General features: G+C 43.9%; 1 protein-coding gene across 1 annotated transcript; it reads left to right on the forward strand.

Moving 5' to 3' along the window:
- The first annotated feature begins 4007 nt into the window (after nucleotides 1-4007).
- On the forward strand, nucleotides 4008-21527 carry LOC143289063 (COP9 signalosome complex subunit 9-like). Its single transcript, XM_076597882.1, has 3 exons — nucleotides 4008-4175; nucleotides 13645-13717; nucleotides 20914-21527. The coding sequence occupies exons 1-3, from the start codon at nucleotides 4101-4103 to the stop codon at nucleotides 20949-20951; spliced, it is 186 nt and encodes a 61-aa protein (XP_076453997.1). The 5' UTR covers nucleotides 4008-4100; the 3' UTR covers nucleotides 20952-21527.
- The last annotated feature ends 230 nt before the right edge of the window (nucleotides 21528-21757 follow it).

The raw sequence follows: 21757 nt of genomic DNA on the forward strand, positions 1-21757 counted from the left end.
AGGAAAGATTGCCCAGCCCTGATTCTGTTCTGAACAGCTCATGATAAACACACCATACCATGTGGTGACCATTGAAGCAGATGCCATCCTGCCAGAGATCAACATGGATAGAACACACACACAACTGGTAGTGTCATGTGTGGTAAATATCAGAATCAGAGAGGAAGGGTCAACAAAGGAGAAAGCGGGTTTGATGTTGATGGAAAGGAAATGAAAAAGGGCAGGGGACTGTAAACAGCTGTGGCCTGACATCCCAGGAGACATCACATTTAATTAGTATTTATATTCCACAATAACTTGCTTCCTCTGGGCTCAGTGCTAGAGAGGGTGAGGAGGGGGAGGGGGTGTAAGCAGAGATAGATGCCAGGGAGGGGGGCCTGTAGGGGGGTAAGGGGGGGGGGTGAAAAGGAGAGGGGGGGCTTAGGATAAATGGGGTGCCATACTATGAAGTATCAACCCCCATAAATTCTGGTCTTGCTATCTCCGCACTCTGTGGCCAAGGGTGAAGGGGATGGGGGAAGGGAGAGATGGTAGAAAAGGGAGGGGGAGGGGTTTACAGCCTGTCCGAGGAAGGAGTTCATTTAGTGTATTGGTAAGAAGAGAAGGGGGAAGGAAGGAGAGGACGGGGATGGGAGTAGGAGGGGTCTGTCAGTAAGCAGTGTGTGCTGCAAAATCTCTACCATTGGTGCCTGACACACTATAACACTTGAATATTCGTGTAGGTTGAATGAATTCATACTGAAACCAGTTGAAGGCAGGCCTCTAATCTTCTCATTCGACTTCAACTATCCAGAAATAGACTGAGGACAAGAGAGGTGTAGGACAGGGAAACAGCACCCAGCGTTTCTGTTTTTGAAAGCTTCTCATTTGGCACATAATCATGAATACCACACTGAGTTAAATGACATTCAAGTTGAGATTCTCACCAAGAAAGTTTAAAAGAAAAGAAAGAAATTCTCAGAGCTTCAGACAAGGAAAGCATCAAGACTTGATGAATTGAATCTATTGGTTCTCTCAAAGACAGCTGACGGTTCTGGCGCAACCACTGGCAATACTGTTCAGGATGTCGCTGAATAAAGGGAAGATCTCAGAGGATTGGCGTCAGGCCCGAATTACACCCATCTTCCAAGAAAAGCAGCCAGCTGTCCACGAACAACTGCAGACCAGTTAGTCTGACATGCATCCTGTGTAAGGTGAAAGTTGCTGGTCCGAGAGCAGGATCATCAGCCATAGGGAGGAGACCTTTTGCAACATCTCCATTGGCTTCCTGTCTCACACAGAATAAAGTACAAGATGAGCTTTCTATGTTATAAACGTATTTACAAATCTGCCCCTTCATACCTCTGTGGCTGCCTTCACCTCTACATTCCATCTCGCTCTCTACGATCGGCTTCGGATCCACACTGTTTACGCAAACCCAGATTCAAACAATCCACTGTCAGCCGCCATTCTTTTGTCTGTCTCTGAACCTTGCTTTTCGTCTTCTTCTTTTTTTTTTTTTAATAATGAACTTCCTTTTTCGCTTCATCAGGTCTCCACACTCAGCTCTTTTAGGTCTGGCCTTAAAACCCACCTCTTACCATGATACTGAGCCTCCCTGCCCCTTCTTTGTCTTCAGTTTCTCAAATTTAGAATTATGTATGTATGCAAATGACTGGTGTGAAAGCGCTTTGATTTGTCTCTGCACAAGACCCGGTGCTATATACTAATTATCATTATTAGAACGATCTCTTCAGTGAAGAACTTGAACAGCATGGGCTTATACAGGACAAGTCATGTACAAAGCAACTCTTGAATGTGATGGACATCTGGACAAACATTTTGGAAGGGGTGCGTGGAGGAGGGACAGGGGGGGGGGGGGGGGTGTTCAGTGGACATCACCTACATGGACTTTCATAGGAGACTTCTCTTGAAAACAGAAGCAATGGGATAACTGGAAAAGTACTGCTCTGGATCCGAGGATTTCCTCAGAGTCAGACAGCAAAGCGTTGTCATCAATGGAGCTTGGTCGCAACAGGCCAAAGCGACGAGTGGAATCCCCCAGGGGAGCGTCCTTGGGCCCTTGTTATTTGTTCTTTCTATCAGCGACCTGCTTGATAATGTTCACAGCTCAGTCTGTCTTTTTGCTCGGATCAGTGACACAAAGGTCTTCACGAGGAGTGACGAAGAAGGTGCCAAAGATGCCAGTAGATAGATAAGAGCAATGGTCGGTCTACAGAATGGCTCCATAACTGAGTTCATTCAACTGAGAGAAATGCCACGTTTTGAAACTGCCTATAAAATGAGAAATCAGAGACAGTCTACCACATGACTGCGAAAAATAAGGATGAAAATCTATCACAAGACTGCGAAAAAGAAGGACGAAAACAACTGTACCATATACCTCAGTTGACAGAAAGTAAGGTTGATCGAGCGGAGAAGGATCTCGGAGTACATGTACTGAGACAACACTGAAATTCAGTTTTAGAGATCAAGTTACAAACGTTACCGTGACTGCCAAGGGAAACAGGATGGTTCGGGTGAACCGAAGAACATTTGACCACCTCACAGAAGACCTCTTTTGTACAGCCAACTCTTCAAAACTTCTTAGACCTATGATCCTGGAGTACAGCCGCTCCGAATTTGGCAAACATTGTGAAGTGAGACGGGAGACCTGCAGCGTCGAGCAACGAAGGACAAGCCATATCAAGAGAGACAAGAAATCCTGAAACTGCCTCCAGCATTGAGCATCAACGGAAACGTAGCGATATTATCGACTTGTTTAAGTTGATCTCTATGAGACAAGATCGTAGGGACCTTAGATCGCACGCTGCAATTGTAATTAGGAAGTCAGGGAGAATAGTCTTAGGTTGAGCAAAATCACAGTGACACCTGTAGACTGAACGTTTCTTCGTAGAACGTGTTGTAAACAACTGGAATGGTCATGACAGTCTCGTCATTCAAGAGAAGACTTTACTTGCTGCAAACCGGGCCACTGTACCCACAGTGATGATGGAGTCTCCCGTCGGTCCGACGGATGAGTAGGCAGGCAGGCTTATCTGTCGGTGTGTGTCCTCATATGGGAGAAGAGGCCGATTCTGGATGCGCAGCACTTCCCACAGGTGTTGCAAGGGAAAACGTCTCCAGAAGTTGAGCCCTGCTTCCTTCGCTCACGCTTCTCCTTAATGGCCAGCATTCTCTTGTTTTCAAACGTCTTTATGCCACTAGAGCACAGCATCCGGCCTCCAGCAACAGCGGTCAAGGGCATCAGTTTCCCAGGAAGCGATGTCTATTTCACAGACTTTGAGGTTTGTCTTCAAGGTGTCCTTGAAGCGCTTGCAGGGTCTTCCAAGTTCACGGTGGCCTTCCTTCAGCTGGCCATATAAAAGCATCTTCGGGATCCTGCTGTCTGTCATGCGGACAACGTGTCCTGTCCAGTGTAGCTGGCACTGGATCAGCAGGCTTTCGATGCTGGGCAGGCCGCTCCTCTCTAGAACCTGGAGGTTGGAGACCCTGTCTTGTACTTGTACTTGTACTTGTATATTGCGGTGTTGAAGGCCTAACCGGCCTGTTCACTGATCCAGAAAATATCTCCCACTTGTAATGCAGCATGCGTGGCATATTAATGGTGACAGGCTGGGTCGTACAGTGTAGGTAGGCTCTTCCAATGCGTGTCCAGTCTTGCCACTTTATGCCGAGGATGTTTCGTAGGCATTTCTGGTGAAACTGCTCAAGTTGTTGAATGTGACGGCGATACGTCGTCCATGTTTCACAGCAGTACAACAAGGTGGTCAGCACAACAGCTCTGTAGGTTTATACCCACAGTATATAATCCAGAATGCCACAAATAGGTAGTCCGCGCATGCCACCAGAAGTGTTTTTATATCTAGAGAAGGATGAACAGGCCTACCAAGGCCTCAAACGTCTATAAAGTTAAAGTTCGAGTGATTTCAAAAGATAGCGCAAAACATGTCAATATGAGAAATTTGGTATTTTTGAAAGACCATACTTATCATGCAGATCCTGAACTTCCGGTTTTTAAAAACTTGGTTGGTTCTATTGCGAAAGTTGCAGACGATAGCGTATCGGTATATAAGCTTAATTCGTGACACAACGAAACCATGAAACCTGCTGCCATTGTTGTTGCGGATGAAATGTTTCCAGAGGGAGTGGGCCCATACATGGAAATTGAGGAGGTAGCCATACTCAGTGTAAAATTGTTACGTCGACGTGATGTACTTTCATTCAACGTGCAGAATATTGCTTTTGTGTTATTTTGCATTTTGCATATTGCATGATCAGTCATTGAGCAGACTGAACTGTAGTATATAAGTTTGGTGGTTTTTGGAGGATTTTTTTTTAAGATTTAAAATTTTTTTTTTATACCAGTGGCTTCTGTGTGTGTGTGTGTGTGTGTGTTTGTGTGTGTGTGTTATCTTCAGTTTAACGTCTATTCACTGTAAGTGTTTTTAGACGGAAAGGAGTAAAGAAGTGGATAAAGGAAAGGGAATGCATGTGAATATTAGTGTAAAAAAGTATTCATGTTATGTATCAGAGGAAAAGTATAAGAAAAAGGTCTAAAGAGATTGTGGTGTGTATTGAATGAGGTGTCATGGGAAGGAGAATATGTATATGCATATCAACAAGTATTAACCTACAACAATGTAAATATAAATAACAACATTAATTATAACACATCAAAGGAGGATACCAACTGGACTGGAATTAAAATTTTCCGAAAACATTCTAAGCAATGAATAATCATTCAAAATCTTTTCAGTGGCTAATGAAATATTGGAAGAAAAGTCATCAACTACATCTTTAGGAATTAACTTATGCTCGGACAATGAATGAGTAGATGACTTACATTTATTTGCTTTCCGCATATACATTTTATGTTTTTAGAAAATTTTGTACGAAAGGCATTTAAACGAATTCTATACATTAGACTTGTAATTTGTCTGGAATGTGCTGCTGGTGTCGAATTTAGAAAATGTTTGGGATTAGCTGCATTCTTTGTGTTTACACAACATTGGTAATATTGATTATTTGAATCTATAAGAAATTTCTTAAATGGATTTCTAGATACATTTTCTATACAACTAATGTATTCATGTAGATCTAACTGGATGTCAAGTTGTATTGCGCCTTCGAAATTATGGGCTGCACTTCTAGCTGCTTGGTCTACCCACTCATTTGAAGATATTCCACAGTGCGAAGGTACCCAACAGAAAGTTATTTTAATGCCCTGTTTTGTCAGTTGGTGAATAATATGTTTTATTTCCATTGTCATCTCAATTCGCTTCTTTGAATTTGGAGATTCTATAGCTTGTAATACTGACTTTGAGTCTACACATAATAGAATTTTACTGACAGTTTTCGGAATGTCTGAAATGTAATTTAAGGCCATAAGTATGGCTATAAGTTCAGCTGTGAAAATGGAATATTGTCTACCAATATAGTATAATTTTTCTATTCTAAATGAAGGAATTACAAAAGCCGCTCCTGAATTACCATCTTCTAGAACAGATCCGTCTGTATATTTTTAGACAATTAGAATATTGATTTTCTATATGGGAGAGCACTTCAGGTTTTAACAAAAATGGTGACTGGTTCTTGGATAAATCTGTATAATCCATGTCAAAGGTAGCTTTACACTGCTCCCATTCAGGGACTGGTGAAAAAGTAGGTATTTTTGCAATTTACTTGTCTTTTGATTCCGTAGCACTAATGATATCTGATGCAAATGTATTAATAGATGTCATAGACTGTATCGTCTTAGCTCTTTTAGCAAAATCTTTTTGTGAACTTAAATTAGCTTCTTCTTTTGAAAAGGTTTCATATGCGAAAGATTTGATAACGAATTTCGCGGCTGAAGCTTTCCTTTGTTCATCAAGAGATAAAATACCTGCTTCTCTGTAGTTCCCTAAATTTGATGTAAGAATGGGCACACCTAGAGCAAGTTTATAAGCCTTACAATCGATGCTTTGCAGCTTCTTTAACAAATGCAGTGGAGCACTGAAAAATACCTTTTGAGCGTATGTCAAGCGCGAACGTACGAGAGAGGTTGCGAGAGATCAACGCTTTGGTATCTTGCCCCCACTGCTGTTTACAAATTATTTTAAGGAAATTTAGACCTTTTCTTGCTTTGTTTAGTATATAGTCAATATGATAATTCCACGAAAGCTTTGAAGAAAGATAGACTCCCAAAAATTTAACATATTGTGTATATCTGATGATAGAACCATTTATTGTAAACACGGGGAGCTTTTCTGGGTATGACCCTGTATTAAATAGCATCATATTTGTTTTTTCTAAGGACAATGATAAGCCATTTTCTGTCATAAAGTTGTTGATTTTACCAAGTTCCCGCTGGTATATTTTCTTTATTTAATTCAATGTCCTAGTAGGCGTTTTATTTTTCATCGTCACCTTCATCCATAAACAAATGTCATCAGCAGATTGAACCAAGACTATCTTTAGCTAGCTTGTTAGGTAGATCTGCTAATAATATATTGAATAAAATCGGCGAAATTACTGATCCTTGTGGTAACCCCATATGTAATTGTCTGGGGTTTGAGTAGGTATTTCCAATTCTTACTTGTATAAATCTGTCTGATAAGAAACTTCTAATATAATCATACATGTTGCCTGTGATACCGATATTTTTCAGTTTATATAAAAGTCGATCATGCCACACTTGGTCGTATGCTTTTTTCACATAAAAAAAAGTTGCTAGTACGTTTTTTCGCCTTGCAAGCTATTGCTTTACCTGTGTAGTCAGTTTGACTAGATATTCTGTGGAGGATCTACCTTTTCTAAAGCCAGCTTGGTTTATAGGAATTACACTATGCTTCTCATAATAATGAACAAGTCTTTTTAGAACAATTTTTTTCCATTAGTTTGCATACATGAAATGTTAAGGCAATTGGTCGATAACTGTTCTTATCTGTTCTGGGTTTGCCCAGTTTGTGTATTGGGACAACAATTGATTGTTTCCATACAAGAGGAATGTCACCATCAGACCAACATTTCTTGAAAATTAAGTGTAAGGAATCAGTCAAATTTCCAGGCAAATGTCTCAACATTTCGTTTGAAATTCCGTCTAAACCAGCTGCTGTTTTTTTGCTGCCGAGATTTGAGAGACATTCCTTTATTTTATCTGGTGTTATTTCACTCTTTATATATAGGTGATTTACGCTCTCTGAATCTTGGTATATTTCATTTTTCTCTTGGCTTTTTCTGAACTTTCTATTTTCTTCTGACAAACCAGTGTTTCTACTATGATTACCAAACATGTCAGCGAAAACCTCTGCCTTTTCAATATTTGAAGGTAGATCTGTATGGTCCAGTTTAATTGGGCATTGTGGTAAATATATTCCATTTTTCATTGTTTTTAGTTTTTCCCATACCTTTTGCATATCTTTGTAATTGAAAACTTCATTTGTGCAGAAAGACGACCAGTACTGTGTGTGTGTGTGTGTGTGTGTGTGTGTGTTTCTGAGCTCTGTGTATTAGTGTGTGTGTGAATGATTCACTGTGTGTGTGTGTTGTGTCATTGTGTGCTTTGTGTGTGTGTTTGTGAGTTTGTGAACGTGTGCCACTGTGTGTGTGTGTGTGTGTGTGTGTGAGAGAGAGAGAGAGAGAGAGAGAGAGTATGTGTTGTGTTAGAGATAGAGGGAAGGGAATGTGATTTTTAGTATTTATGTTTTTACGTTTTTTTGTACTGTCCTTCCAAATATATTTTTTTCTTGTGACCCTCTTGCATTTGGTAATAAGATATGTTCTGTTTCTGATGTGTGTACAGGAGGGGTGAGGGTGGTAATTAGCGTGTCATAAAAACATTTGAAGCCAAATTGCATTCAAGTTAAAATACACAGAGACACACACACACACACACACACACACACACACACACACACACACACACACACACACACACACACACACACACACCAGGCATTCATACCGATACTGCCCCATTCCTCTCTCCACCCACCAACAATCGCAGACAGACACACAGGGTGGGAAAACTAATCATAACAACTGTGGAAAAGGTGAGTTTTGAGAGCTGTTTTGATTGAGGACAAAGACTGAGTGATTATACAAATATGTCACGAGAAGCAACCAATTTTGAATTAGACTTTTGCAGTTCCCTTCTTGTGAGGTATCCATGGAAGCACCTCAAACCTCTCCAACAAACTTGTTCAAAATTCTCCTTCCAAACTCATTTTAAATCATTACGCTGGTTTCCAGTTGAGCAGAGAATAAAATACAAAATCTCATGTCTCTTCTTTCATGTAATATCTGGAACTACATCTCAGTATATTTCTGACCTTTTAAGCAAATACAGTTGTACCTGCTCAAGTCAACCTGGCTAAAGTTGACCCATAGGGTAAGTTGACACATTATTTTGGTCCGTGCTAGCCACCTTCTTTATGATTTATCTCTGCAAACTTTCCCTGCTAAACTCGACCTTGTGTAAGTGGATTACTCATATACGTCAACCAAATATTTGTGCCCCAGTAAAATTTCCACCCGGATAAGTCAACATTGTCGTCACATTCCGGACTAAAACTGTGACTGTTACAAAAAATTGCCATTTCAAATCCTATGTAATGTCCCAAATTCCCCAGCCCCCTCTTCCATAGGTCCTAAATCATCGCTGGGAGATGCATCAGTGTCCAAAATCATCTCCTGGGGGACTAGTCAGTGTCCTAAGCTGTCCCAGAATGTCCCCCCCCTCCATCCCAGTCTATGGTCTATGCTGTTTCGGTCCTCCACCAATATTATTTGAAAATCTGTCCCAAAGTGTTCCTCCAAAACAGTACTCCCTCCCTCCCTCCCCCCCCTCTCTCTCTCTCTCTCTCTCTCTCTCTCTCTGTGTCTCTCTCTCTCTCGTCAGTACTGGTCAGTAACTAGTCACACCAGGTCGAAAAGTCTTGATACAGCAAAACATAATTAAAAGCCACATTCTTAATTTTTTTGTGTTGATTGTCATCACTTGCAGTGTCAGCAACGATCAGCAGCAGTCAGTCAATGGCCAAATCCTGTCAAGAAGTCCAATGCTGCATAAAAGTCACAAAAAATAGTGGTCAGCCTTGGTCATAGATCTGTTGGAACATAGCCCAGGGGGAACAAAGACCCAGAAAACATATACTTTGGGGAATGCAGGCCTTGGGCAACACTTACCTGGGGGATCTTCGACTTGGTTGAAAGTAATTTTAAGTAAACAATTTTTGGGAACAAGGACCTGGGAGAACATAAGGATGACCAGTTTAAACCCGTGCCCCAGAGTGTGATTGCAGGAGGCATTTTTAAGAAAAGACATGCAACAATTCATGTTCTTCAAAATATCTAAAATCCAATAGCTCTAGTGTTTTTACCCTTGACATTTTGGGACACGCGCTTTGGTGATGCCAAAGGGGGCATAAAAAGCATGCGGGAACATCCCAGAATGTCCCCCAGGGTATGTTTTTGGATTTCCCAAGGGGGATGTTTCCACAGGCAAATGATGGAAATGGAGGTACAAACTGGGATGTTACACCGGTGCTGATGAATACATTTCCTTACCCATTGTAATGGAGACGACAAAACTGAGCATCCTGTGCTGCAAAGGACAGTAAAGGGAAGATTATTTACAGTATGTAGTCACTAAAAGAAAGATGATCAGTCCCCACTAAGTACCACGTACAACCCAGTTAGTGAGTTACAAAGAAGACCAAAAAAAGACCAAGACATGTGCCGTGATGTGGGTATGACCTTGATGAAACAGAGAACACAGCTTACAGTCAAAAAAATGGACAGAGATAGGTTAGTGGGATTGAAATGTAGATAACAGAAAGATAATCTATGTAATGGAAGTGGCCATTAGACACTTGAAAGGCTTTTTATGGTTTTTTTACAGATCGGATGTAGCTATTGAACACCAGTGTGTGTGTGTGTGTGTGTGTGTGTGTGTGTATAAACATGTATGTTTGAACTTATGCTTGTATGTGTACTTGTATGTGTGTGTATCATACAGTTTTTTTGTGGTTTTTTTATGTGTGTGAGTATGTAACTTTGTGATGTGGTATGTATAATATCATGTGTTTTTGAAAGCATCTGGTTTAGTTTTCTGGATAGAGTGCTACATAGGTATCCATCATCATCACCATCATCATCGTTGTTATTGTTGTTATTATTATTATTATTATTATTAATAGTCATAGTAGTGGTAGCAGTAGTGTAAATTAGCAAATGAAAATGGTAACCATTTCCATCTATTGAAAACTATCTCTGACAGAGAGAAGTAAATACTTTTTGCTGCAAGCAAAGGAAAAACAACACCAAAGACTTTGACAGTACTTGTCTCAAGCACAGAAGTAGATGGCGATTAAAACTGAGGTCACCTTGAGAGTAGGGCATGAAGCCACAGAACTTGGGACATTTTTTTCATATATTGATGATGAAGGTGTAGGATAATAATAATAATAATAATGTTTTTTATTTTTATATAGCAGTATAACACAAGCATAAGCAAGCTCTAAGCGCTTTACAATCCAGTACCTAAAGTGAAACAAGAAAGCATATAAAAAGTAGTAGAAACATAAGACAGAATCATTAATATTATAAAAAAAACACAATGCATAAAACTCACAAAGTAACATACTATCAATACTACAACTGTTAAACTCCAACACTCACACTAACACCCACGCATGGACACACACATGATTAAACGGCTGAGATGACAGCAGTTTTCAATTAAAATACATACATGTAAAAAGGAACATAATTGTAATCTGCATGCCACAGATTTTATAAAAATTGTAAAATAAAATTTTGGATAGAAAAGGTAAAAGAGTAAGCCACGGAATAAACATTGTGTTTGTTGGTGTCGTGTGGGTGCACTTGTGCTGGAAGAGTGCACGGAAACTGACAAAACGACCCATTGACACTGGCAGGCCGTGCGGAGAAATCGCTCACAGTTGTTGGCGATCTTGCCATGACACAGAGAAGAGAGAGAGACCAAAGAAATTTGAATGTATTTCTGTTGTCCATGGCCAAAAGTCGAAGAAAAAGATACCATGGTGTTGTCCAGGTCATGGCAGAGAAGTTGACAAAATTCACAATAAAAACTTCGTTAATTAAAAGACTAATAAGTAAAAAAGGAATGGAGCATGCACATCAAGCCTGCTAGGTGAATCGTGACAACTCACCAGTCGATGATGATGGTGCTGCTATGGAGGTCCATTTTCGGTTTGGTACTCTGTGACAATGCTGTACTCTTTTCTTTCTTTCATAATGATATCCTGGCATCAACCAAGCCCAGAGATGCCGACGATTTCAGTGTTGGTCAGGAACTTTGAGCAAACACCCAGAGACCCATCTATGAGTGGATGATTCTTGACTCAGTGGTTCCACTCTTCCCATTTAAGCCAGTAGCGTACTCAACTCTGGGTAGGAGCTGGCCGCAGGTCGAAAAAGCCCAACCCTGTCCTCAGTCCTCCCAGCCATCAGTCTGCAACACAAACCACTTCACCATAGTGGTTGGTGTCCGTATCTATTTCTTTATGTGTACAATTTATTAATATATTCATGTGTGTGTGTGTGTGTATGGAGGGGTAGTACCTCTAGAGGGGGGGTTTGTCATGCTCTCCCAGGAGTGGTTCGTCCTCTGTTGGTCTCCACCGGCACCCAGCTCTCACCTATGGGTCCTAGAAGCTGCTAGCATGCGGCAGCGCCCAACCCCTGGGCAACGGCTTTGACAGGCTGGCTAAACTAGGTGAGGGTAGCCAACGGGTCTCAAACCCTCGGTGAGTTAGGACTTGTCTGCCCAAGCATGTGAAGACTGGATCCGGCGGACTCTGCGGAAGAAACCTTCATGGTTCAACGGAGAGGAAGGCAGTTGCAGCAGAGCACTGTGGAGTGCTGGGGGCAGGATGAGGCACATAGGACATCCTGGTCATCCACTGCATCCGTTTCCATCTCCAGTCGTCTTGACCTCATCTTGCCACTGGATACAGACGGTCTTGGACAAGAGAGTGAGGTCAACAGTGCGCATCTCCTTTATAAACAAAGTCATCATGCAAGTCATCAGTCATCCTTCATCCCATACCATCATTTTCCCCAAGCCCTGTGGCGACAGGCGAGCGACGAAGCGACAGGTGTGGTGGGTACACTGGCAGTCGTAGCCGTGGACCTGCACACAGGTGGCTCAGGCCATAGGGTCGTTTTTCACCGACAGGAGCAGCGGTGGAGATCGGCAGCCCCCTGAGCGACTGAGCAGCCCTCTTCAGGACAGCACTGCTCGCCTCCATGGCATGAGGAAGGGGCTAGAAAAGGTGCCCTAAACATTGCCTGCTCCACACCACCCTAGTCAGCATACCGTGGCTGACGGGGACCCTACTCAAGTGGTCGACTGACACACAAAGGAAAGAAAGAAGAAAACAAGGAGCACCCCATTGACCATTGCCACATGGAACGTGCATACACTTCTGGACAGAGGCGACTCAGCCAGACCACAGAGACGCACAGCACTCATTGCGAGTGAACTAGCCAGGTACAACATTGACATCGCTGCCTTAAGTGAGACCAGACTGGCAGAAGAAGGCGAACTCTGTGAGCGAGGCGCAGGCTACACCTTCTTTTGGAGTGGTCGCGGGCAACGACTGAACGCGGTGGACAAGTTCACATACCTGGGCAGTACACTCTCTCGCACAGTTGTCATCGACGACGAGGTGAATGCCAGACTTGCCAAAGCCAGCGCTGCCTTCGGCAGACTCCATAAGAACAGGAGAGGCATCACCCTGGAGACGAAGCTTAAAGTATACAAGGCCATAGTTCTCACAACACTGCTCTATGGATGTGAATCATGGACGGTCTACAAACGCCATGCCAAAAAGCTGAACCACTTCCACACCACCAGCCTCAGAAAACTTCTCGGCATAAAGTGGCAAGAGAAGATCCCTGACACAGGTGCTCACTCATGCAAACTTGCCCAGCATCTACATCATCTTGATGCAGGCCCAGCTGCGCTGGGCAGGCCATGTAGTTCGCATGCCAGACCACCGGCTCCCCAAGAAACTGCTGTACGGCGAACTCCAACATGGCAAGCGCTCCCATGGAGGCCAAAAGAAGCGCTTCAAAGACACTCTGAAAGCTTCTCTGAAGGCCTTCAACATCAGCCACGACACTTGGGAGCTGAATGCAATGGACAGACCAAAGTGGCGTTCAGCTGTCCACAAAGGCGCCAAATCCTGTGAGGCCAACAGAATCGCTGCAGCAGAGCAACGCAGACAGGCCAGGAAAAGCAGTGCCAGCAAGTCCCCAACAGCCGCCACCAACCCCTGTCCACACTGCGTCAGAACCTTTCAGGTGCGGATTGGCCTGACCAGTCATCTGCGCACCCACAGAGCCCAACCCACCCACCCCCAGGATGACTAGATGGTCCTCGTCAATCCCGACGGACGAACCACACATGTGTTTGTGTGTTTTGTGTCTGACTGACATTTTTTTTTAGAGAGTGCTTTGAGAGGTTTGAAAGCGCAATATAAATGTTCAGTTATTATTGATGTTGTAATTATTCTTATTATTAATGATCATGATACTTTCAGTGCTTCTTGTTGGAGCTGCACTGTGTCATTAATTTTCCTTTTGTCTTTCCATTTTTTCTTTCAACAGGCTGGTGGCTCCTCAGCATTGTTGATGGACCTTGCAGCCAATGAGAAAGCAGTGCATGCAGACTTCTTCAATGGCAAGTCTTAGCTCTTGAAATAAAGAATTGATAACATTTAGAAGTATAGTATGTGGCAACTCTAGAAAATTAATCATGTGACAAAGGAATTAATCATATTTTGAAAGTACTTAGTCTAACAGATGTGCAGAGTTGTATTTTGTATGACTATAAATAATGAACTGTATTGATATGTATGAAAGGTAAATCTCCAGTGGAAAAAAAAATTGTTGTCAAATCTCATAGTCTGATCTGTATGTGTTATAATCTTGTAGTCAAATCTTATAGTCTGATCTAAGTGTGTTATAGTCTTCAAGATATATTTTCAGCCGACTGCCTTCTAATTGTTACACTGAACAGCTGGTTAAAATGATATGATGTTGGACATTTATGTAATATTCAAACAGCCAAGTTTGTTCCTTCATGTTCAAATGTAATATTCAAACAGCCAAGTTTGTTCCTTCATGTTCTTTTTAAATAATGTTTTTCTTTATTTGTAATTTGTAGTGTGCATCTTTCTTTGAATTATTTCTCTCTTTCATGTGATATCACAGTGAATGGTACACATTTCACACACTAACCCAGCCATGTCCTCTGTTGGTCAGCTTTTTACTCAGGTCACTAACAGTTACTCTAGGTGTACTTCTTGTGCTGGAGGGTCCTGGGTTTCACTGGCCCTCCCTCACATGTTGCATGCAACACTTGTTTTCGTGGACCATCTCTTTGTGTGTTGCAATCTTGTTCACAGTGGTTACTGCTTCCACAATACCAGCAATGTTGACACTGGTGACAGTTGGACATGACAGTGGTAACAACTGTTACCCTATGAACACAGTGGATCCTGAGCCTGCCTCTGTTGTTGTTCCTTCCTCTCCAAGACTTCAGTTTTTGCTACCAGCTGCTGCAGAACACCCGTCAGTATGGTTGTGTCCATTTGAGCTTGGATTTCCTCCTCCAGCTCTACCTGATCATAGTGGATGGCTCTGTTCATGGATACCTGGTAGCTTTAGGGGGTGCATGGGAGGGGTAGTACCTCTAGAGGGGGGGCTTGTCACGCTCTTCAGGGAGTGGTTCGTCCTCTGTTGGTCCCCACCGGCACCCAGCTCTCACTTATGGGTCCTAGAAGCTGCTAGCATGTGGCAGCGCCCAACCCCGGGCAACAGCTTTGACAGGTTGGCTAAACTAGGTGAGGGTAGCCGACGGGTCTCATACCCTTGGTGAGTTAGGGCTTGTCTACCCAGACATGTGAAGACTGGATCCGGTGGACTCTGCAGAAGAAACCTTCATGGTTCAACGGAGAGGAAGGCGGTTGCAGCAGAGCACTGTGGAGTGCTGAAGGCAGGATGAGGCACATAGGACATCCTGGTCATCCACTGCATCCGTTTCCATCTCCAGTCGTCTTGACCTCGTCTTGCCACTGGATACAGATGGTCTCGGACAAGAGAGTGAGGTCGACGGTGCGCAACTCCTCCTCACTATAAACAGAGTCATCGCGCAAGTCATCAGTCATCCTTCATCCCATACCATCATTTTCCCCAAGCCCTGTGGCGACAGGCGAGCGACGAAGCGACAGGTGTGGGTACACTGGCAGTCGTAGCCGCGGACCTGAATACAGGCAGCTGAGGCCATAGGGTCGTTTTTCACCGACTGGAGCAGCGGTGGAGATCGGCAGCCCCCTGAGCGACTGAACAGCCCTCTTCAGGACAGCACTGCTCACCTCCATGGCATGAGGAAGGGGCTAGAAAAGGTGCCCTAAACATTGCCTGCTTCACACCACCCTAGTCAGCATACCGTGGCTGACGGGGACCCTACTCAAGCGGTCGACTGACACACAAAGGAAAGAAAGAAGAAAACAAGGAGCACCCCATTGACCATTGCCACATGGAACGTGCATATGCTTCTGGACAGAGGCGACTCAGCCAGACCACAGAGATGCACAGCACTCATTGCAAGTGAATTAGCCAGGTACAACATCGACATCGCTGCCTTAAGTGAGACCAGACTGGCAGAAGAAGGCGAACTCTGTGAGCGAGGCGCAGGCTACACCTTCTTTTGGAGTGGTCGCGGACCTGAAGAGAGACGTGAGGCTGGAGTTGGCTTTGCAGTGAAGACAACCCTCGTTGGCAAGCTGGCTGGTCCCCCGAAAAGAGTGAACGATCGCCTGATGACGATGAAACTCCCTTTATGCAACGGGAAGAAGTTTACCACCATTGTCAGCGCCTACGTGCCCACTATGACCAACCCGGATGAGATCAAGGACAAGTTCTACGAGGACCTGAACGCTGTCATCACCACTGTTCCCAATGCAGACAAGCTCATCATTCTTGGTGACTTTAACGCGACAGTTGGTTGTGACAGCACCTCCTGGAAAGGCGTGACTGGGAAGCATGGGGTTGGTAACTGTAACAGCAATGGCCAACTACTTCTCCAGACATGTGCCGAGCATGACCTTCTTATCACAAACACCATCTTCTGCCTCCCTACCCGTAACAGGACGTCATGGATGCATCCTGGCTCTGGGCATTGGCATCTCATTGACTTTGTCATCGTCAGGAAGAGGGACAGGCAGGACGTACGAGTCATGAAGGCCATGTGTGGCGCCGAGTGCTGGACAGACCACCGCCTTATCGTCTCCAAGCTCAACCTTTGCATCCAGCCCAAGAGACGGCCTCAGGGCATGAAAGCACTCAAATGCCTGAATGTCAACAAGCTGGAGCTAGGCAACATCAAGCAGAGCTTTGCTGACACCCTGGAGAAACGCCTTGAGTCCACCGTGCTAGACAACCAGAATGTGGAGGCAGCATGGGGCACACTGGATGAGACAGTGTACAACACTGCCATGGAGTGCCTGGGGCTTTCTGTCAGGAAGCACAAAGACTGGTTTGATGAGAACTGCACTGAGATCAAGCAGCTGCTAGAAGACAAACGCCAAGCCTACAGAGCCCACATTGAAGATCCCAAGTCACAGTCAAAGAAAGACATACTGAAGAGCGCACGCAGCACCATCCAGTAGAAGCTGCGGCAGATGCAGGATTCCTGGTTGAGCAACAAAGCTGATGAGATCCAGGGCTTTGCAGACAGGAGCGACATGAAGAACTTCTATAACGGCCTGAAAGAAGTCTACGGTCCCACCACCTCCGGATCTGCTCCACTCCTCAGTGCTGATGGTTCTACCCTGATCACTGACAAGGACGGGATCCTTGAGAGATGGGTTGAACACTTTGACAGCGTACTGAACCGCCCCTCCACCATCAATGATGAAGCTATTGACCGACTCCCCCAGGTGCCGGTCAGTGAGTCATTGGATGCCATTCCAACTTTGGAGGAGACCCAGAAAGCTATCTGTCTGCTATCCAATGGCAAAGCCCCTGGCTCAGACTCCATTCCAGCTGAGGTCTACAAAGAAGGTGGTATGGCGCTGACTGAGAAGCTTCATCAGCTGTTCCAGCTCATCTGGCAGCATGAGGCAGTTCCACAAGACTTCAAAGACGCTTCCATCATACACCTGTACATGCGCAAAGGAAATCGTCAGGCCCTTGACAACCATTGTGGAATATCCCTGCTGTCCGTCACAGGCAAGACTCTGGCCAGAGTGCTACTCAACTGTCTCATAGCGCACCTTGAGCAAGGTCTCCTACCAGAGAGCCAGTGTGGCTTCCGGAAAGAATGCGGGACTATCGACATGGTGTTTGCTGCCAGGCAGCTCCAGGAGAAGTGTCAGGAACAGAACGCTGATCTTTACTCCACCTATGTCGATCTGACCAAGGCCTTTGATACTGTTAGCAGAGATGGCCTTTGGAGAAACATGGTGAAGTACGGATGTCCCAGAAAGTTCATCACCATCATACGGCAACTACACAATGGGATGCTGGCCCGAGTCCAACACAACGGAGAGACTTCAGAAACATTCCCTGTCTCCAATGGAGTCAAGCAAGGGTGTGTTCTTGCCCCCACCCTGTTCAGTCTCATGTTTTCAGCCATATTGACAGATGCCTTCAGAGACACTGACGTAGGTATTGGCATCAGGTACCGCACAGATGGCTCACTCTTCAACCTCAGGAGGCTTCAAGCAAAAACCAAGGTGAGGACAGACACCGTCAACGACTTCCTGTTTGCTGATGACTGCGCTGTCAACGCTGCCTCCAAAGCTGACATGCAACACAGTGTCGACAAGTTATCTGCTGCCTGTGACAACTTTGGCCTCACAATCAGCACAAAGAAGACTGAGGTGATGCACCAGCCAGCTCCAGGAAAGCCTTACGTTGAACCAAACATCTTCATCAACGGGCAACGACTGAACGCGGTGGACAAGTTCACATACCTGGGCAGTACACTGTCTCGCACAGTTGTCATCGACAACGAGGTGAATGCCAGACTCGCCAAAGCCAGTGCTGCCTTCGGCAGACTCCATAAGAACGTTTGGAACAGGAGAGGCATCACCCTGGAGATGAAGCTCAAAGTATACAAGGCCATAGTTCTCACCACACTGCTCTATGGATGTGAATCATGGACGGTCTACAAACGCCATGCCAAAAAGCTGAACCACTTCTACACCACCAGCCTCAGAAAACTTCTCGGCATAAAGTGGCAAGAGAAGATTCCTGACACAGAGGTGCTCACTCGTGCAAACTTGCCCAGCATCTACACCGTCTTGATGCAGGCCCAGCTGCGCTGGGCAGGCCATGTAGTTCGCTTGCCAGACCACCGGCTCCCCAAGAAACTGCTGTATGGCGAACTCCAACATGGCAAGCGCTCCCATGGAGGCCAAAAGAAGCGCTTCAAAGACACTCTGAAAGCTTCTCTGAAGGCCTTCAACATCAGCCACGACACATGGGAGCTGAATGCAATGGACAGACCAAAGTGGCGTTCAGCTGTCCACAAAGGCGCCAAATCCTGTGAGGCCAACAGAATCGCTGCAGCAGAGCAACGCAGACAGGCCAGGAAAAGTAGTGCCAGCAAGTCCCCAACAGCCGTCACCATCCCCTGTCCACACTGCGTCAGAACCTTCCGGGCGCGGATTGGCCTGACCAGTCATCTGCGCACCCACAGAGCCCAACCCACCCACCCCCAGGATGACTAGATGGTCCTCGTCGATCCTGACGGATGAACCACACTCTTTCATTCAAGTATGCACAAGATATGATGACATGGACCATTATAAAAATGTCATAATCCTTGCAGTCTTCCTGGTTCAACTCCTTGTGCAGTCCATATGTGCATCTCACTGTTGATAAAGCCTGTCAGAACATTTTGTGTGAAGATCTGATCTGTCACTCCCAGAACTGCTGGGTACAGCACATTGTGTAAGGAGTGTTTAATATGCTTTAAGTCTGCCATGCACATCACAAAGTCAGGTGCTAGCTCTCCTGGCTTCTTAGTGCCTTGTGTAAGTTGTGCAAGCAGTTCTGTTGGTGATAATTTTTCAGAGTATTGAAAGATAAGGTTTCTCATACCTTTAAGGTCCAGTTTGGAAATCTCAAGGAACCCAATGGGGCTCAGGTGACAGAGCAGCAGTGATGACATGCTTGGGATAGATCATTCTCTGAGCAACCTAAAGCTGATGAGTGAAGCTCATGTAGCTCAAACTCTTTCCTCCTGTGATCAAACCATCCAACCTCAGGATGGTGGTGTGAGGAATTAGTGGTAACTAACATGCCTGATCTACCTGCTGATGGCCATCACCAGCTGTTGCTGTGTGCGGTCAGCTTGGATGCCTCTTCCCTGGACAGTCTGTAGGTGAGAAGACGGTCTTGGAGAGCCCGTCAGATCTTGTCACATGGCTGTACCATCTCATTCTCCTTTTTTTCACATGGGTCAGTAGGTCATTCCAACCAATGTGCTGTCTGGTGATTTTTCCTACTTCTTCTTTTGTTATGTGGTCTTTGAAGTTGTCAAGGAGTCTCTTGGAGCATCTCATTTCCACTGCTTGAATCCATCTCGGAAGCTCTGCTGTAGAATCCATGACTCACATGCATGCAAGAAAATAGAGAGAATCAGTGCATGTCGTAGATTCACCTTTGTTCAGAGACTGATGTGTCTCTCCACATGAGCTTCAGTTTTGTTGCAGTCTGCACAGCTCTTGCCAGTAGTTCATTCTTGTTTCCTTCTTCACTGATGATAACACCAAGGTACCTAAACTGCTTCATTGTTTTCAGCTGTTGTCCACTGACACTGATCATAGTTTTGATTGGGTCTTTGCTGTTTGTTACGAGTATCATCTTCTTGGCACAGATCACCATTTTGTACTTGATTGATGTTTCGCCCAAGCACTTCACCAGTTTAGCTAGTTCTTTCTCACTGCCTGCCAGCCCATTAATATCATCAGCAAATTAGATATTTGTGTTGGTACGTCCTCTGTTGTTGATAGTGCCAGAGTGTCCTTCCAGGGCATCAGTCATTGTACATTTCAGGAAGATGTTGAAGAGTGTAGGAGATAGCCTTGATGGACCCCAACTGACTTGTGGAAGGATTGGATTTTTGTACAGTTGTTTGACGGTGTTGATCAACTTTTGGCCCATGCTCTATTTTTTCATGGTTGCCTACAGTGCATCATACCACATTCAGACTCAGTACCCTCTTAAAAATGTTGGCCAAAAAATGTCAGTGCTGTAGTTAGTGTCATTCTGAATGATTTGTCCAGAGTTTCTTTTCTTTTAAACTGTGGACAAGAAATAGAATGTTGCGCTGTCTTAAAATTGCAACCAAATGCTAATCCCTCTAAATGAAATCTGACAGTGAACTGGGATTGACCCAAGAAAATCTTGGGGATGTGGGGACTAACCAAAAATACACTGTTCAAGATTCGAAACTATGGTTGAATCCTGAACAGTTAAATTCCCATAAGATACGTGTGGAAAGATTTTTTTTTTTTCTCTGTTTAATCAAAATTTGATTTGGACAGTCAGTCAAGAGAAAATGAATTTGTTAAAGTTTACCAGAGAGGGAGAGAGAGAGAAGGGTGAAAATAAGTTATTACCTTGAGTGATACTGTGTTTAGTTCTGCCATCACTTCACAGAAAGTCATGAGAGAGCTAATGGATGCAGCTTGCTACCATCTGACATGAACAGTATGACACCAAACAAAAGAACAGTTTTTTTGTGTGTGTGTGTTTGTGTGTGTGTGATTAACTGAAGAAGACATTGAAAATAAATTTGTAATGATGGTTTTCTTTGAAGTGGGAATTTAAACAAATCAGGTTTTTTTCCTCTTTTTTCAGATTTTGAAGATTTATTTGACGATGATGACCTGTCCTGATGCTGCCCACCCTCCAGTTCATTTTCCGTTTTAGTCACTTTCTTCATTCACCTTCTGTTTTAGGAGTGGAGGACTGCATGAGTGCTTCGACAGAAATTCAGAATAAAGATGGTGTGGGTCTTATGATATTTTTGCAAAAGAAAAGATTTTTTATTTCTATAAATAGTGCTTAAGTTTGATGAAAGATTTCAAACATTGTTTAATTAGAGATACATGAATTGAGTTTAAATAATAGTGAAAATGAAGCAGAAAATAGAAGATGAATAAAATAAAATAAAATATCTTCGAAGAATATTCAATGCAGGCACAAAATATTGGGTGGGAGTGAGGAAGATGGGCAACTATTGAATTTTGCTAATAATTTTTAACATGTGAAAAAACTTTGTGACTGTAATTGAGAAGGAAGATTTCTAATTCATTGAGTCCAGTGTGAACAACAGCTCATTCTTATCGCTCAGTGCTGTGACAAACGTGTGTTCACCAGTTGGCATTTGGTTTGTCACTCCTACATTTCATGTGATTATTCAGTACATAACTTCTGAATAATATGAAGAAGAAAAAAATTTCCAGACTGTTCACATGTTTTGTGTGTGTGTGTGTGTGTGTGTGTTTGTGTGTGTGAGAGTTCATTGTGTGTGTGTGTGTGAGTTCATTTTTAATTTTTTTCAGGTGATTGGTCGATCTGGCAAAGACACAAGTAATACCACTTGCACATTCAAGCGCAACCTTACAATATGACTTATACGAATGAAAATACAGATTTCCTTTGTTTTTATTGCATAGCATTAACTGAAAGAATTACATGG

Source organism: Babylonia areolata, chromosome 13 (assembly GCF_041734735.1).
Source record: "Babylonia areolata isolate BAREFJ2019XMU chromosome 13, ASM4173473v1, whole genome shotgun sequence".
NCBI lineage: Eukaryota > Metazoa > Mollusca > Gastropoda > Neogastropoda > Buccinidae > Babylonia > Babylonia areolata.